The following is an 18,700-nucleotide window of genomic DNA, read 5'->3' on the forward strand; positions in this document are numbered from 1 at the left end:
GTTGCGTCAACAACAGTTGGCCGATGAACGCTATTGGACCAATGACACGTCGGTCAAGGCACAGCGGACATCTCATTGGTGGGGAGAGAAATTATGGGTTTAGAGTTTTGATTGGATGGTAATCGAAGGGAGCTCTGTTGTCACGGTGACGCCAAATAGACTCGAATACACAGCAGCGTTTCTGGTGAGACTCTGTGAACCCAACCAGAGAAATGTGATAATAGATAAGACAAGCGAACACTTTCATGAACATTATTATATTTTAGTGTGATCTCATGTCGTGGGGCCTGACCTGCAAATCAAATGTTTCCCAAATAAAGTAAAACTAATTTAGTTCAAATTCCAACTTTTCCTCCTCCACAAATGACCCAGCTTCAGCAGACATCCCATAATAATAATGTTTGATACAATAGAGTGGACCAAAGCACGGGAAGGGGAAATATAAATGACCTGTATCCCCTTATTATACTATCCAACAGAACAATTAAGATTACATTTGAAAGATAGTTGCAAAGGTGGTTTGAACAAATCAAAACTATAACAAATCTACTTATGACACTTTTGGAATTTTTTTATTGGTAATGCAGTCACATTTCAACTGTATAAAACTCGAGACAGAGAACTCTATGGCGTTCAGCCTGGCCCCTTTAGTTTAACCCTGCCACCTCTCATAATGTCCTGGCATGTGTTCTAGCAGATCAAGCTAATCCTTTTGTCAGAGATTTCCGAATGAGCAGGAAAAATGTCCATCTGGACCTGGACGATATAACCATCTCAAATACATGGTATACCTTTTTAGCCGGCAATTCTAAATTATTTTACGTTTATCACTGATTTTATTTATTATTTTATTATGAAGTGGAGGATTGTCTCTGAGCATACATCAAATAATGTATTGTGTGATGTCCTTTCTTAGACTTTGGAGGGTGTATTTGGTTGGATAGAGCCTGGGGAGCAACTTCCCCAGGCACAGAATTCATTCCTAGGACCTTTTTTATACAACGCTTATATTTCTGTTATTATTTCTGTGACCATAAGAAAAAGCTTAATTTGCCAATGAATAAATAAACCATTTTTGTTCTTCCAAAAGACTTTATTAATCCAAAACATATTACCATTTCATCACAATAAAGTTTTTGACATTGTAAATAGAAAGCACAATCGTTATTTAAGACAATACATATGAGATAGAAAGGACAGTAAAGAAGAAGAAGAAATATTATATACAATAAATAGATGAATACAATAGGCTCGTTCGAGATGAGCCAGTTCTGCGCAGAATCGATCGCCGGCGATCGGCGTGCAATGCATGCGCGTTAGATTTGTGTCCGACTTGCACCCAACTTTCTCTGACGTCATGCACACGTGGTCAACGATACACTCAAGAGAGCGAGGCGCCGATGTACGTTTTGTTCGTTTGTTTTATGGTTCATTCGAAAATACGGAAATACCGTGGTTTCTTCGTTTTCTGTTTGAAACCAAAAACGGGTTAACGGAAAAGCACTTCTGTTTTCCGTTTTTGTCGTCTGAATCCAAAAACGACAAAACGGAAGTGCTTAAAACGAATGTCAAAATAAAAGCCAGTGATAGATGTTCTAAATTACAGTCTTCTATGAATCAACGCATAGCAGGTGTAAGAGCCATTTTGTGTATGTGTTTATGTTGGACCTCCCACCACTGGGGGGCGCAAGGCCGACTGCTACTGGCGTCGGCCCTATATAATGACCAGAGCATTGGGGACAGCTCGTCCTCGTTTTGAAGGAAGCAAACAGTTTTTTGACCGTCTTGTGTGACTGAGGCTGTGCCAGAGAGGCAAATGTTTATGGTTTATTTTATGATTTAATACATGCAAGTAAGTTTTGACAATGAGATGATTTTTGGTAATAATAAATATGATGGACCTCACAACTGGACAGTGTCATCAATCGAACGCGTCAGGAACAATCGTCAAGCGAGCCCCAAGTAGGACTTATTGTTGAATAGGCAACGGGGCCACTACAGCAGGGTAACGTTAGAAGAACATTAATTAATAAACAGGAGTAACATACTGTTACACAATTGTTATTATAAAATGAATAATATGTAACAAAGGTAACAGTCCAGTGTAAGAACTCTGTATAAATGTATTTCGGATTATATATTTATTTTGTATTTCTCCTCATACATTTAAGAGAGAGACAGTTTCTGTTTTTTTATTCACATGTATTTAAATCCACTATACACTGCAAGTGTGTGTATATATACATATATATATATATATATATATATATATATATATATATATATATATATATATATATACACACACACATATATATATATATATATATATATATATATATATATATATATATATACGTAGTACCCAGCACTAATATATACATAAATGTATACATACATATATATATATACTTACATATCTACAAGTTCTTCCGGAGGTGGGAGTTGAAGACCTCCTGTACAGGATCCTCCACCAGACTTTCCCAGTTCACCCTCACAACACGTTTCTAGCCGGCTCCGCCGTCATCTGATCCGACTCACCACCAGGTGGTGATCAGTTGACTGCTCACCTTCACCTGAGTGTCCAAGACATACAGCTGCAGATCAGATGTCATGGACAAACCGTGGCGAGCACAGAAGTCCAATAGCGAGACACCATATATGAATGTGTGTGTATATATATATATATATATATATATATATATATATATATATATATATATATATATATATATATATGTATACACATATGTGTATACATATATAGATATACATATATATCTATATATATGTACATATATATGTATCTATGTATATATGTATCCCTCTACCCTCCTGGTCCCTGTCCTCTATGTATCCCTCCACCCTCCTGGTCCCTGTCCTCTGCCTGGTCCCTGGCCTCTAGATATCCCTCCACCCTCCTGGTCCCTGTCCTCTGCCTGGTCCCTGGCCTCTCTTCTAACAGCCTGGTGGAAGTCACTTCTATTTATAGCTTTGGTGGTGTGCTCCGTGATGTCACTGAGAGGGATCAAAGCAGGCCCGTAGAGATAACACTTTTCCTCGTGAGAGCCACCGAGCTTCGCTGTGAAGCAGCTGAAAGCTCCGCTCCCGTCTCCTCAGAGTGGAAACCGTCGTGCTTTCAGCCCGTGTTCTGTCAGGTAACTGTCCAGACGCCTAAAGAGCTCGTCAGCTGATGCCACTTTTACAAAGTGATTTGCCTGCATGCGGTATTCACCAAGTTTCCTCTGAAAGAACTCCCGTGGCTTATCTCCGTGAGTGGGGTGTAATGTCTCCAGTGTCTTTTTAATGTGTTGGGCTTCATACTGTCCGCTGCCAGAGTTTTCAGACATAAATCACAGACTGGTCTCTCCTCATCTGCGGTTGATTTTATTTTCCCTCCTGTCAAATGTCTGTTCATTGTGCTAAGCTACTAAACTACACGTGAGTCTTTATGCTGCGTTCAGACCAAACGCGTCTGATGCAGCATTAAAGGATCTTGGATCGCGCATGCGCACGCGTAACCTGTTAACGCCGTAACCGTAGCGTCAACATTTACACGTACTTTTGTAATATGTGAAGTTCTCCGCACTGCCCCCCGAGCCCCACCTGTAATACCTCGGCGCCCCACAGTTTGAGAAACACTGGTTTAGGGAGATGTAGTAAAATGACCATAAAGTTTCCCCTCAAGTGTCCGTATTTTTCCTTTTGATGTGTCCAGCTGGCAGCAGCCAATCAGAAGCCTCCTCTTCGGGAATACCTCCATCCTTCAATTAACAAAGTGCATTCATGTCTCACCCCTGCAAGAGGTAAGTCACAACTTATTTATCTCCCCTAATTTAATGTAAATGTCATGAAATGCATCATTATTTCTGCATAATTAACTTATTAGAGTAGTTTATGTGTGAGATATGTCGAAGTTTTTAACAATTTAAGGGTTTAAAAGTTAATTATTTACAGACAGGAGAAGCATGCATTTGACACATGTGCTTGAGGTCAAAGGTCAAGCATGTTTCTCCCCCTCAGACAGGAGAAGCATGCTTTCGACACATGCTTGAGGTCAAAGGTCAAGCATGTTTCTCCCCCTCAGACAGGAGAAGCATGCATTCGAAAAGTGTTTGAGGTCAAAGGTCAAGCGTGTTTCTTTCCCTCAGACAGAAGAAGCATGCTTGATCTTTGACCTCAAGATCATGTGCTCATGTGACCTCAAGATGTCCCTCATAATAAGCTCAATAATATATGTATATACAGTAATTGTAAATTATTTTTTGAAGTAATTTTTGTTTTGAAGTTGTTTTTTTTTCAAATTTATTGAAGTGTTTTCTTTAAAATGTTAATTGATTTATCTTTTTTGACTTTTTTCTTTCAGAACTGACGCGTACACAACATATAAATGTCTGCCAAAATTGTCAAAAGTTGTATTCCGCCATGCCCCACCACCTTAAAAGGGGGCATTATGTCAAAAATGTGGAGAAGAGAAAAATTCAGCCGGATAAATATTAGAAAAGGCAAGTGCCCCGTTATGGACTGCCTGTATCAAAGCACAAGGCATGACAAACACCTGCGGCAGGGCCACGGGGAGCTGGGTCAAGCCAAATGTGAGGATAGTCTTAGAAGAGCAAGGTGGAGCGCCGCAATGGCCAAACTGCGGGCAATCAGAAACTTGTGAAGAGGTCACGTCGCTCACAAACTGTGAGTGCGACTGGCTGGAAGATTAAAAAGCATCATACTGGTTGTCTAAATACGTGGCGGTTCCTGGATGACGCTGAAGGGATCAGGAAGTAAGCCTTGTTTTCCCGTGCAAATGGAGCATTCATGACACCGGCATTGATGCGGAACATCTTCCAGTTTTGTCATTATTTTTGCTGAGACCCCGCCCCCCCCAAAGCCGGCTGTCAAAGGCCCAAATCACGGGCATGGTGAGGGCCGTGAGATCCAGCCTTAAACGCCTAACAAAAGACGTGCTTATACATCAGTTTCGGGCTAAGAACATAATTTCCATTGCCAGCCTCCGCACTTGTCAGCAGCTGGCAAATGAAACAATTCCTACAATACTGAGTAAGTTGGCCTATCTGAATAGAGATGTAAATAAACCTGTGTCTCTCCAAGTTACTAAAGGTGCTTTTATTTTCTTCTCTCTTTTGCCCTGTCCTCAGAGGAAATGGAAACAGACGAGAGTCAGGCACTTCGCCACACCTTCTACGGCTATTTTTCAGCTCTGCTGTGCTCGATATACGGCCATCGGCCAGGGGTACTGACAAACATGAAACTGGAGGAGGTCGCCAGGGCCCAAGAAGATGGGGACCAAGACCACGGCTACGTGATTTGTGTATCTACAAGTTTCTACACTCAAGTGCCTCATCAACTGTGTTTTACTCCCTAAACGTCTGAGGGGGTTATTTGAGGACGTGCTGGCTGAACCCCGCCTCTGCCTCCACCTCCACCTCCGGAGTGATAAGATATCGAAAGAATCAGAGTCCTGTGGAAACAAGCGATGACATCGCAGAGGTTCCAGGCGGAGTCGGGCACCTCGGATGTTGAGGACGATCTGTCAGACCTGGATGAGGACGATGACGTGGTGGAACATGCAAGTAAAGATAGGTTGTTTAAAGTACGTGACAGTTGTGTGAAAATGGAACCTCTAATAATCAATGTATTTTTGTTTGTGCATTGTTCATATTGTGTGTTTTAATAATTGTTCTTATAGTGAGTTTTAATAGTTGTGTTTAATAATTGTTCATATAGTGTGTTTTAATAATTGTGTTTAATAATTGTTCTTTTGTGTTTTAATAATTGGGTTTAATAATTGTTCATATAGTGTGTTTTAATAATTGTGTTTAATAATTGTTCTTGTGTGTTTTAATAATTGTGTTTAATAATTGTTCATATAGTGTGTTTTAATAATGTTTGTTATGTGTAAATTAAATCTTTTGATTTTGCAACCATCAATCACTGTACTCCTGCTTATTCACACAAATAAGGCATTTAGACATTTTATATATATATACTTATAACTATATATATATATATATATATATATATATAAGTGTGTACATATGGACAAACACCCAGCACTAATATATATAATAATAATATATATAATTATATATATATATATATATATAATATACACATACATATATATATATATATATACACACATACATATCTACAGTTCTTCCGGAGGTGGGAGTTGAAGACCTCCTGTACAGGATCCTCCACCAGACTTTCCCAGTTCACCCTCACTACACGTTTCTTATATATATGTTTATACATATGTATGTATATATGTATGTATAAACATATGTGTGTATACATATACATGTATATCTATACATATATGGATATACATATATATCTATATGTACATATATATATGTATCCCTCCACCCTCCTGGTCCCTGTCCTCTGCCTGGTCCCTGACGTCATCTGTTCTGAGGTGTGGGGGAGGAGCTAATTTTCTTTTTTTTGTCGCAGAATGAACTGATCAAGAAATCAAAGACTCGAATAATTGTTACTATGGAAACGGTGACGTCATCTGTGAGGTGTGCTCCCTACACCCTCCCCTTACTGCTTGCGCGCGGCCGAGTCCCGTGACTTCCTGAACACTGACTTTCTGATTGTTCTTTGAAGGCAGCTGAAAACTGTCCGACTTGATCGCAGTTTTTTGGCACCGCCTCCTGCAGCGGCCGCCTGCTCTTATCTGGATTCCAGGAGAGGCGCAGCTTTAACGAACGAGCCTAATAATGTAATTAATTATTAAAATATGTTAATTTAAAAAAGAAGATTGGATTGAAGTATTTCCCGATATGTAGTTAGACTATTTAATTGCGCACATAACTTTGTTTTTATGAACTTTCAGGGAGTTTATACAATAATTAATAATAAATTGTTTATTAAAAAAATATTTGTATATATTTGTTTCACCAAATTAACAATAAAAGCTATATTGGAATAATAAAACTGCTCATTTTATTTGAGTCATTTCTTGCCCAATGACGTCATGTTTCTGCGACTGTTTATGTGCGACATACCATCATGGCTCTGTTTCCAGCGTTTGCTGAATTAGAGAGTGACAAAGTAGAGGATTCTTCTAAAGGTGACCGCTCGCTCGTGTAGTTCCCGTTGTGATGCGGACTGATAGTTCATCTCGATGCTGTGTGTTTTATGTGTGGAGAAAATATAGTTGATATTAACGTCTGTCGGCCGTTGCATTTGATTGACAGACGTTAGCGTTAGCTTACTTTCTTGTTAGTTGGTTTACATTCAACCTGAAATGTGACTCCTAAAAGCCAGGAAACCGTCTACTATTTGTTTGCCTTATATTTGTTGATGCTGTTCTTACATTCAGGTAATAATAAACTGGGCAAAGACGGTGTTGTGGTTGCGTGAGCAACGACACAGACACTCGGGTTTGAAAACAAAGTAAAGACAAAGTGAGCACAATGTGACAATACTGATGATATTATACAAGGCGTGTATTTCTGCTGATAACTGAGGAGTGCTAAAGGCTTCAAACGCTCGGTGTCTGGGTGTATTCGTTACTGGCGGAATCACGTTCTCCTCTACACATTGTGATGTGTGTTTTCAAGGAAAATATCTTCCTGTTGTCACTATCATTACCACTACTCCCCTGCTTCGGTCTATCAGCCCCTTGTAGACGTGGTTCTAATACTATCCAGGACCCTGATCCTCGAGGGCAGTGCAGGCATGTCATTGACTCATAGACCTTCATTTCTCTCCCCACTGAGTTAACTCAGTCTGGTTTTCCTAGACTTTGGTGTACTTACCCATCATGTTGATTCACCACATGTAAACATCAAGATCTCTGTCGTCCTCCTGATTACTGAATTATACTGAATTGTCCCCCACTCTCTCCTTTAGAATTAAACTGGCTGAACAATAAGAGTTTTCCAGGCCGGGGATGCCGTCTCTCTTCACAATCGTTTTTTTGAGAAGACCAGCGAGAGGCCGAAAGAGAAGGAATCAAGGTACGGGTCAAAACCGAAACCTCTATATTTTTTTTCTTGCTTGCAGACACAATACTGGACATTCTGCTTTACATGTTCAACCTCTTGGTTTGTAGCATCTTTTTAGATTTCTTCAGTGACATATGGTGCCATTTTATTGTTGCTGCTATACAATTGGTTCTATTACATTTTCAGATCTTTTTACATTGCGCATTTCTCCTGTTCATTTGTTTCTGAGTTCTTATTCCCCTTACACACATCTGTTTTTATTCACTGTGAAGCACTCTGTTTAGAAAATTGCGATATGAACTTTTCCCGTAAGTGTATTAGAAGTACATGAACGTTTGCATGCGGCAGGTTATAGGTTCACGTTGGGTAACGTTGAGTTCACCTTATAATCCTCAGTGTTGGTAGATATGTGAACTCTGAGGAGGAAGAGGAGGAGGAGGAGGAGGGTAATGTGCCACCTAAAAAGAAGAAAAAGAAGAGTGAAAAGAAGAGAAAAAAGAAGAAAAAAACACAAAAAGAAGAATGGACACTCTGACAGCAGTGGGACTGACTCCGAAACCATTTTCCCCAGTGACCTCAAAAGGGAGCAAAAAGCAGATAGGTATAGACGCACACTTTTACATCACGCCTGCTTACACTTATGATCTTATAAACAATAGCAATGGCTTGCTTCTGTTCTTTGGTCATGGTTGTGTGTCTGTGCTGCCATGCAGTCCGCAGGCTGCTCCGTTAGCAAGCTGTTTCTCCTGGTTGGATGACCTCCAGTCGCCCACGGAGCAGCTGTTCTGTGTGGACCGCAAAGCCGACCCATCCAACTGGACGTACAAGTCCCTGTACAGAGGAGATGTAGCCAGGTAAACTAACACCACACACACACACACACACACACACACACACCCACACACACACACACACACACACACACACACACACACACACACACACACACACACAACACACACACACAACACACAACACACACACACACACACACACACACACACACACACACACACACACACACCACACACACACACACACACACACACACACACACAACACACACACACACACACACACACACACACAACACACAAAACACACACACACACACACACACACACACACACACACACACACACACACACACACACACACACACACACACACACACACACACACCACACACACACACACACACACACACACACACACACACACACACACCACACACACCACACACACACACACACACACACACAGCACACACACACACACACACACACACACACACCACACACACACACACACACACACACACACACACACACACATACACTTACACACACACACTTACACACTTACATTCTGCATCACAAGAGCAGTGCCGTGACATCTTTCTCCTTCTCTTAGTGTCTATCCCATCTCATGCAAACTACCTTCAATTGGTTCTCCCTTTTAATTACAAATCAAAACCATTGGGAAAGACTCCCTGTGACTCTTCAGAGGAGTGAACTTAAAAGCCTCCGTGTCCTGGAAGTACGTTGAAACTGTGTGTGTTTCAGGTATAGGAGGAAAGGCAGCTCGTCCTTGGGCCTGGACCCCCGCAGACAGGGAGTCAGCTGGGAGGAGTCGGCGTCGCATAAGAAACAGAAAGGCGGGGACAGGAAGAAGGCAGCCGACAGATACTTCTCTGCAGTCAGTCGCCAGCTGCTGAGTTCCGAGCCCCCTACTCCCACATTACCAAGGGTTTCTGGGTGCGGCGATGCCATCAGCCCCACCCCCTTCCTCTCGCTTGGTGCCGACGAGGAGAACAAAGGAGGGGAGACCGGTAAGAGACGCTGTAGGCTTAACAATATCAAGAAGTAGGGCAAAAAAAACTCAGCTGGTGTGACCAAAAATGTCATGTGTCAATCCAGGTGTCAGAGTGCCGACATCGACAGTAAATCCTCTCGTGTGTATGACTCCTCCACGGCCCTCTGGCTGCAGGGGAAGGGACAGCAGGAGCAGACACAGCAACAGGACACTCAGACGGGGCAGAGCGCAGCACTTTTGACCGGGAGGACGGAAGAGTTTAACAGGCGGCTCAGAGAGCAGCCAGCCGACACACAGCTATGGCTAAAATTCATTCGATACCAGGTGCGAAGACCCTCCTTTTGTAACGATGCAGTCTACATCTTTATTCCGCTTCACTTGCCTGACAAGCGGCTTTGATTTGCTATGATGTACCCTACATTTTGTTAGTGTTAGTGTCTACGTGTCGGTGTCGGTGCGCATTACAATCTTATTACAAGTTTATTGGAGGCCTTATTTTATATATTTCTGATCATTAACAAAATTCCAGATTAAGACAAAAAACATCAATGTGTTAGTCTGTCCCTCAATATTTCCTTACTCTATCTGGTCTGTGACCCTCAAGGCCATTCTTTTTTACTGAAAATTAACTTATGATTTAAGTTTAAATCTATGTTTGTGCACCATGTAGAACCATGGACCGTCTCACATGCTGGATGTCAAATCACGTGCATGTTTCCACGCCCTCTATATTGTAACTTTCAATATGTATCATACATGTGACACTTGGTGGGATCATCATGTCAGCCTACTGTAATCGGCAGATTATTCCTGAAGTTGTTTTCCGATGCAGCGCTCCTTCTGAGCCCCTCTTCTCTCCCTCACCAGGACGAGCTGAGTGTGACAGTGTTTGGAGGCGAGAAGGAGCAACAGGGCGGCGACGCGGCCGAGCGGCGCAAGTCTTCCTACAGAGCGGTGCAGGAGAAGAAGCTGAGCATCGCGGAGCGCGCAGTGGCCACCAACCACGGCTGCGTCGCTCTGCAGCTGGAGAGGCTCAGGATCTGCCAAGAGCTCTTGGAGCCCTCACTTCTGGCTAAAGAATGGAAGAAACTGGTCAGTCTACATGTCTTTCTGTGTTTTCATGAAACCCACGCCGTGCTACTATATATATATATATATATATATATATATATATATATATATATATATTATATATATGTATATATATATATATATATATATATATATATATATATATATATATATGTTGACTCCAGCTGTGGTTTATTATTTTGCTCTAAAAGAGTGGAACATGGCTATACTCTAGATTTTGTATGTGGTTTATTCTGTTTCTCTCCTGTCTTATAGCTTATAGTAATTCTAAGGCTAACTCGTGTTGTATCTGTTGTTTCTCAGGTGTTCCTCCACCCAAACAGTGCCCCACTGTGGAGGGAGTATCTGCTGTTCACCCAGAGCTACTTCAGCAATTTCACCGTGTCAAAGGTCAACGCCGCGTACGGGAAGTGTCTGAGCACGCTCAGTGCGGTGCGCGACGGCAGCATGGTCTCTCACCCAGCCCTGCCGGGGCTTGAGGAGGATATTTTGGGTAACAGAGATTTAGTTTAGCCTTTGCTTACCCAGTGGTTCTACCACTTATTCAGTTACCCTGCACAGTTTTGTCACCAGCGGCTATCACAATGGCGTATGTGATGTTGTAATGGAAAAAATACTCCACTTATAATTGTTGCAGGTTTCAATATCATATCATATTATATTCAATATAATCATGTTGCGCTTAAACTGGCAAGAACCTTTTGAGGCCCCTATTTTGTGAAACTCCTCAGCATACCCATTAAACTTTCTGAGAAATCTCAGGATTTATGGGTATCCCCTTATTAACACATTAACACAGTCTAACCCCCCCCATATGCTTCCTTACCTATAATTACATCTCTCTCTTATCTGTCTGCTATAGACCTTCGACTCATGAATCGGCCATTGAAGACTCAAAAACTCGAACCCTCCCTAAGACAGCTCTCTCTCTCCCTAATTGCCATAATACAATGAAGTCACCTCTCACTCCGCCCTTACACACTCACTAACTGTGCATGTTCGTGTGTTACTCGACCCCTCGGAAGGAAGAGTATATAACTGAGACTTGTTCCTTCCTGCGTAGGAATAAATACTCAGAAGCTTAAAGGTTGTTAGATCTTATTGTTTTAATGTTAGAAATAATTCCACCACAATGCACATGATGCATCACATACGTATTAGTGCAAAGCCTTTTGTTTTGTATGCTCAATGCTTATTGGAAGTTGTTGTAATTGTTCCCGGTTGTCTTTTCTCTCTTTCTGTCCAGATATCTTCACCCAGCAGTGTCATTACCTGCGTCAGTCTGGTCACTCAGAGAAAGCAACTTCTCTGTTTCAGGCCATGATCGACTTTACGTTCTACAAGCCCGACAGCGTACGGAAACTGTCCACCAAGCAGCAGGTAAACACACTTCAGTTTTTTTTTTATATCTACAACATGTTAATTAGGGAGCCTCAGGGGTGCTGGGAGAGTGGATCTTGTCGCCTGTGGACAACAGTTTAGCAGAACATGTGACCACTCGTAGTGCTAGGGAGCGATGCTTTTAACGATCGGATCGGTCTTGTTTGTACATGCACACGATGACACCACCACATGCAAGTAGGCGACGTCAGTACACATACTCCCAATGGGTTCATGCTATTAAACCGATTGACAGCTGGTGCCAGTAAAGAAGGCATCGTGGCGTGTCAGCAGTGAGCTAGCAAACATGGGTGTAAACACAGGATTTCAATATTTCTTTCTTTAGATCTCAATTATACACACAATGTAACATTGAATGTAACTTTTTCATTTTAACAAGTAAACTCCACAGGGCACCTTTTAAAACTAGCACACATGAGAGATGTATGATGTAAAACTAAGCAAGAAAGCAAATATGCGTATTTCCCACTAAATGTTGAATGAAAGCAGAACAGCAAAATGTGGTCACTTAGAATGATTCTTCTTTTATGGGCATTGTAAAAAACACAAGAGGACAACCACCCAGTGCTCATGAATTCCAGTTAAATTCAGCTTTTATATGTGTACAGGTTGAGTTCTTCGAGCCGTTCTGGGACAAGGCGGGGAGGAGCGAGTCCGGAGAGATGGGGGCCAGAGGCTGGAAAGCCTGGATGCTCCAACAAGAGCGAGGAGGGTGGCTGCAGCCCAGTGGCAGGTGAAACACACACACTGTTGACGTAAATCCTGGAATAATCTCTGAATTGATTTGCGGGCTAAAAATGGTAAAATAAACGTGTTCTTGTGTGTTTGTGTTTTTCCGCAGAGGAGAAGAGGAGGAGGAAGAGGACGAGGAGGAGGTGAAGGATCGGAGCCAGCCCAGATGGACAGTCTGGTTGGACGTGGAGCCGTCTCGAGAAGCAGCTCACTGGCTTCCCTGGAGGCCCGACAAAGGCCAAGGGGACAGTCAGAAGTAGACTGTGAGGACCCGGACAGACAGGTAGGGATTTAAAGTGTGGAAGCCCATTTGTGCGAAAACAAAACCGTGATATGCCGTAGGTTTGACCGCTTTTTTTTGCCTTTGTCATCTCTCTTTCTCTCTAACTGTAGGTGTTGTTTGATGACATCGGCCCATCCCTAATTTGTCTGTCTTCGCCAGAGCTCCAGCTCCGTCTTCTTCTCCGTTTCGTCTCCTTCCTGGGGCTGCCCGTAGACTCTGTGCTCTCTGCTGCCCCTGTCAGCCTGGCCTGCTGCTGGAGAACCTTTCTCTGCTCACTCAGGGTAAAGAAGCTACAGACATAATAAAGCACACCAGCTATGTATTTCTCTATTTTTTAATAGAATGAACAACTTGAAGCAAGTCGTTGATACAAAGCTGACTTTATGTCACATCCTAGGTAATGATCTCAAGTGTCCTCTGACCTCCCACGACCTACTTGACCCGGGGTTAACTCTGTGGGTCACACGACCACTCTCCAGGGAACAAGGAAGTGGCCGGGGCTTGGGAAGCTGGGCGAGAGGTTTGTCGCCAATATCTTCAGTGTGGTACAACCTGTCATTCCTGCCCACCACCGAGCCGCACTGTCACTCAGCTGGATGCAGTACGAGAAACTCAAGGTAGGAGTCGGGTTATTGGACTCCAAGGTGTTTACTTACAAGTAAAAAGAAAGCAAAAGATTGAACCGCCGCCCTGATGTACCCATTTGTGTGTGTACAGGTCTTGCGCTGCCTGCGTGGCGGCAAAACAAGAAGCGCCTGCGCTCTCAGGGCAAGAGCGCAAGCGGGTTGCCAAGCAACTGCTCAAAGAACCCGATAACCGCTCGTCGTTGGCGCTGTGGCAGGAGTACGCCCACCTGGAGTGGATGCTGGGCAACCTCGAAGAGGCTCGCAAAGTCTTCTCACGGCCAGTGCGATGGGGGGAACAACGGGGCTGAAGAGCCCCGCCCTCTGCGAGCTGTGTCTGCTGTGGGCCCCAACTGGAGGTGGAGGACGGCTCGAGTGTGGCGGGGCGAAGGGCTTCCGGATGTCGCCGTGTCCCCAGCTGTTTGTGTGCTCACCCGGCTAGCAGAAGGAACCTCCTCATCCTCCCAGTCCCTCTCGCCGGTTTCCATCCTGAAAGCCAGGAAGTCGTACGAGCAGGCTCTGGCTGCCGTCTTGTCAGCCCTGGACCAAAGCATCCACAACCCTCAGGCCAACAGAAAAGGTTCACTTCCTAAACAACTTCTGTGTGTTTCATCTGTCACGGAGGGGCTACATGTCTGATAAAAAGCCAAAATCTGTGGTTTTGCACGTTTTGGCCCATTTTCTACTTTTACTGCTGATCATTTATTTCCAAACTGGAGCATTTTCTGTAGCATTTGTATCAACTTTTTTCCAGCCAGTAGTAATTATTCTAAAACATGGAACAACATCCTTCAGTAATAAGTCATTATTACCAGTTACGCACTAGTCCTAACAAAATCAGCAGATATTCAATGTATCAACACCGGGGCTCTCTTTTGCCTAAATTTACATTTCACTATGTGAAACTCATTGGAGTCATTTTTATTGTTATTAAGGTAACATGAGAGCAGGGATAGCTGTGACGCTAAAAGCTTGTTGTGACTGAATACATGTCCAATGGACAAATCTTAATCAAAACTAGTTATGTAATACATCAGTTAAATGCACAGCCCAAGTTGATTAGGCCTTTTCACAGGAGACATTTTGACTTCACAGAAGGAAAAGCTCAAATAATCAAATGAATGATGGCTGAATTCCATTTAACTGCTTCGATTTCAGGGTCCTGGTGTTGTTCATGCTAGCTCACTTTTACACAGCCATGGTTTACTGGGAGACTGTTGTTAATGTTATTAGTAACAGCTGTATTTGTTCCTACTGTGACTGGTCTAAGCGGCTAACTGTCATTAATTTGATCCCCCCCCTCTCATCGTTCCACCGACAGCGCACGAGGACCTGCTGGGAGACAAGCTGAGGCCGAGGGGCTTGATAAGCTGCTACGCTCTCTTTCAGTACCTCACAATGGGCGTCCAAGCAGCGAACGCCGTCTACAGCCAGGCGAGAGAGAGGATGGAGGTGCTGCACCACACGCTAACGCAGCGCAACAGTGAGATGGAGGAGGCCAGCCTTGCTGGCACTGATACTGGCACTGATGCTGGCCAGTCTGCAGAGGACTCCAGCCACACCAGAAGGCACTGTGTTCACAGGCTGGCCTCCGACTGTGAGACATTAGCAGTGCAGCACGCAGCGTTGCTTAGGTACCACAACACCGTCGGTGTGTTTCCACTTGCAACACTGAGACAAGCGCTGACCTCTGCCCTCGCCACATGGTCCAGCAGCGCCCCTCTCTGGAGCATATATATACAGGTAAGCCATTATCTCCTCATTAAAGACCAAAACTAATTTAATTTCTTCGTCATCGCGGGTTTAAATTAAATCAGTCAGTCATTTGCAAGGAGCTTCTGTAGATGTGTGTTAGTCACTTAATTCTGTACCGAATCTGTACTTGGGTACTTTGGCATGATGGCCCTCATACGTGTTTCAGGTGGAAGAACCGTTACCATAGTGCCGGCCGGGCACGTAGGTTTTTTCACTCTGTAACCAGGGACAACAGCAGTGTGGTGCCGCGCCTCTTTGCCATTGTTGCCGAACAACAAAGGAAGCAGCTGGTAGATGCTGCTCAGAGGTAAGAGCAGAGAGGATGTTGGGTAGGCATGAGGCTCTCCTGCACGTCGCGTTGTAACAACATTTTTTCATCAAGATGCCGTGATTATAGTTTTCTCACGGGGGGCAAGTGAGAGAAAAAACACCCTGGCAATCCAATTTTTAAGAAAGTAAAATAGGTTTTACCAGGATAATAAATAAAAGTTCCTTATTTATTTTTCTTCCATCTGTAAAAACAGGTGGGGGGGGAAAAAAAGGTTTTGGCAGGTGTCATGTTTTGTTGTTGTAATTCCCATTTCGGCCACAAGAGGCTGACTTTTAGAAATTTGACAAGAGCATTCATGTTTTCGTCCAGGTGAGATTTAATTTCCTCATGTACTCTAAACACAAGCTACATATACTGTGTTTTAGCACGTCATTTGATTGAATGATTTGTTTGTAAACTGAGTGCAGGATGAGTCATTATTTGTACACAGGAGAGAAAACTATTTAGATCAAATTTAGAAAATGCATCACCAAATTTCTTTCCTTACTTGTTCTCGCTTCTTCCGTATTTATGCGTGGTAAGCCAAGAATCGATCAAAATTCCTATTGCCTACATCACACATTAATAATTGTATGTTTCCATGGTGACTATAGGTCTTGTTGCCATGATGCTGCCTTGCCCATCCTGCCCGAGACTGGACTAAGCAAACCGTATCCGTGGACTGTTTTGAAAGCGCCATAGAAACCGGATGGGTGCTCACTGCCCTTTACTTTGGAGGATGTACATCCACTTCCTGGTGAGATGGAAAATCATGCTCACAAATTCACATGTTTACTGATATTGTGAGGACACTCAATTTACTTGAACTAATTTCCTGTCCTTGACCCGTCAGTTTAAAGAAAATACAAAGCAGGGGAAGTTCATAATCCTTTTTTAACCATTATCCAATCATTCTCATAACGGCATAGCTACAGACTTCACTGCGAGGGCAAATACCTGCTTTTCTTTTTTCAGTGAGCTGATAGATGAACACACAATGGCAAAACACATGTTTAGGAAGATGGCAAAAGTTAAATGTATCAAGGACCAATGTGCATTTAAATAATGATTGGTGAAGCCTGCTTGCCTTTTTTAGATCAAATTGTGTTCATTCTGGTGTTACCCTCTCACGTCGTTTTCCAATATTGACTTGGAGATAAAAGCACGAGAACTAACACGCACAGCAAGACCAAGCCTATGCAGACTTACTTTGTGTAATTTGAATATACAAATATCGACGGTCGGTAAAGTCTCACATCTGCGCTGTGTGTATTCGCAGGTGTCGGAAGGGAAGGTGGATAAAGCCAGAGGGATCTTCTACAAGGCCTTACAGAACATTCCCTGGGCTAAGGTGAGCTACAGACGTAAAAGTAAATGTGATTTTTCCTCACAGCAGCTGACCTCAGACCACTGCATTCTCAAATTGTAGTATGTGAAATCAGTTTTCTCTCTCTCTCTCTCTCTTTGTGTGTGTGTGTGAATGTAAATTTGCATTGATGCAAATATGTGTGTGTGATCAGGGTCTGTACATGGACGCAGTGCAGCTGTTCCCTGAGCATCTGCAGGAGTTTGTAGATCTGATGACGGAAAAAGAACTCCGACTCCGACTGCCTCTTGAAGAATTGGATATACTACTGGAGGAATGAACATACACACACACAGATACATCTACATCTCATTCAAGAACATGAGTTTGCTTTACTGGCAGCATGCCAATGTCAGCACACTTAATGGCAAGAAAAGGAGACGCACACACTCGGATGCGTACACACACACATTTAAAGAATGATCATCCTTTGTACATGTGTTTTAGTACCAGATACTGTTAATAAATATATTATTCTAATGTGTTGTCTTGTGTGCTGTGTAGGTTTGCATAGGCATACCCTTTAGTGCATTTAAATTAAATATCATATTTTAAAAGTTCATGACATGTTTATGTTGGATGTGAATGCAAAGAGACCAATGCAATTAATTGTAAATAAATACTGAGATAAATGATCAAACATATACTTTGGAAAATGCAACGTAACACCACGTCAGCATTTCACTGAATGTTAAAATGCATATGCCTGAACTTGTTAATAATGCTTTGGACACCATTGTTTTAGGAGACACCAGAGGATAATGAGGTAACATTATATTGTGTCCCTGCACCTTGGTGATCTTACCCAGTAACCAAGAATAGAAAAGAACAGGCTGGCAGTGTCAACTTCAGGAAGTTTTCACTTTTTTTAAAGTGAGCTCTAGCTTTCAGTTATTTTGTATATTCAATTTCATCATGTGAACAGTGCTTCTGCAAAATCTGACACCAAGTTTAACAATGCATTGCTGCAATATTTTTTTGTTAAATTAAATCATCTAATTTTAAGATTTCCGATTTTAACATGGGGAATTCAGTCTCAGTTTTTATATGTATGTCCGCTGTAAGTTTTTTATTTTTTTTAATTCAATTTCTCGACTCACCTGTGAATTACCTGGAAGTGTCACCTGCCCTATTTTGTCACTCATAACGCAGCACATACTACACACAGCAGCGGTGGAGTCGCCCCCTCCTGCCGCCGTTTCCGCGCCGTGGTTTGACGCATTGCAGATCCGCCCTGGCCAATCAGCGGTCTGTACACTGTGCAGAATATTGCAGGTCTGTTCCATCCAATCCGAATCCGCCTCTCAAATGCGAAACCTCAACTGCCACTGTGCCGTCAACCCGAAC

The 18,700-nt window shown here is 42.8% G+C and overlaps 1 protein-coding gene and 1 long non-coding RNA gene across 2 annotated transcripts; both read left to right on the forward strand.

Moving 5' to 3' along the window:
- The first annotated feature begins 2,884 nt into the window (after positions 1 to 2,884).
- LOC117751339 lies at positions 2,885 to 5,738 on the forward strand. The gene is made up of 4 exons (XR_004611867.1): positions 2,885 to 3,158; positions 3,719 to 3,806; positions 4,367 to 5,055; positions 5,154 to 5,738. It is a non-coding gene; the product is annotated as an uncharacterized LOC117751339 (long non-coding RNA).
- Positions 5,739 to 7,026: 1,288 nt separating this feature from the next.
- nrde2 (NRDE-2, necessary for RNA interference, domain containing) lies at positions 7,027 to 17,833 on the forward strand (the record flags this gene model as incomplete). The annotated part of the gene is given in 31 exon segments (XM_034525499.1): positions 7,027 to 7,096; positions 7,882 to 7,907; positions 7,909 to 7,988; positions 8,373 to 8,478; positions 8,480 to 8,577; positions 8,690 to 8,830; positions 9,542 to 9,807; positions 9,896 to 9,928; positions 9,931 to 10,115; positions 10,659 to 10,883; positions 11,187 to 11,376; positions 12,130 to 12,263; positions 12,893 to 13,017; positions 13,126 to 13,255; positions 13,258 to 13,299; positions 13,410 to 13,527; positions 13,530 to 13,580; positions 13,697 to 13,735; positions 13,738 to 13,916; positions 14,017 to 14,037; positions 14,040 to 14,073; positions 14,076 to 14,195; positions 14,198 to 14,271; positions 14,273 to 14,302; positions 14,304 to 14,502; positions 15,244 to 15,665; positions 15,851 to 15,984; positions 16,602 to 16,653; positions 16,655 to 16,744; positions 17,267 to 17,338; positions 17,508 to 17,833. Coding segments are annotated over 31 exon segments (3,612 nt in total), but the record flags the coding sequence as incomplete, so codon positions are not given.
- Positions 17,834 to 18,700: the final 867 nt, after the last annotated feature.

This window comes from Cyclopterus lumpus, chromosome 22, assembly GCF_009769545.1.
Source record: "Cyclopterus lumpus isolate fCycLum1 chromosome 22, fCycLum1.pri, whole genome shotgun sequence".
Lineage (NCBI taxonomy): Eukaryota > Metazoa > Chordata > Actinopteri > Perciformes > Cyclopteridae > Cyclopterus > Cyclopterus lumpus.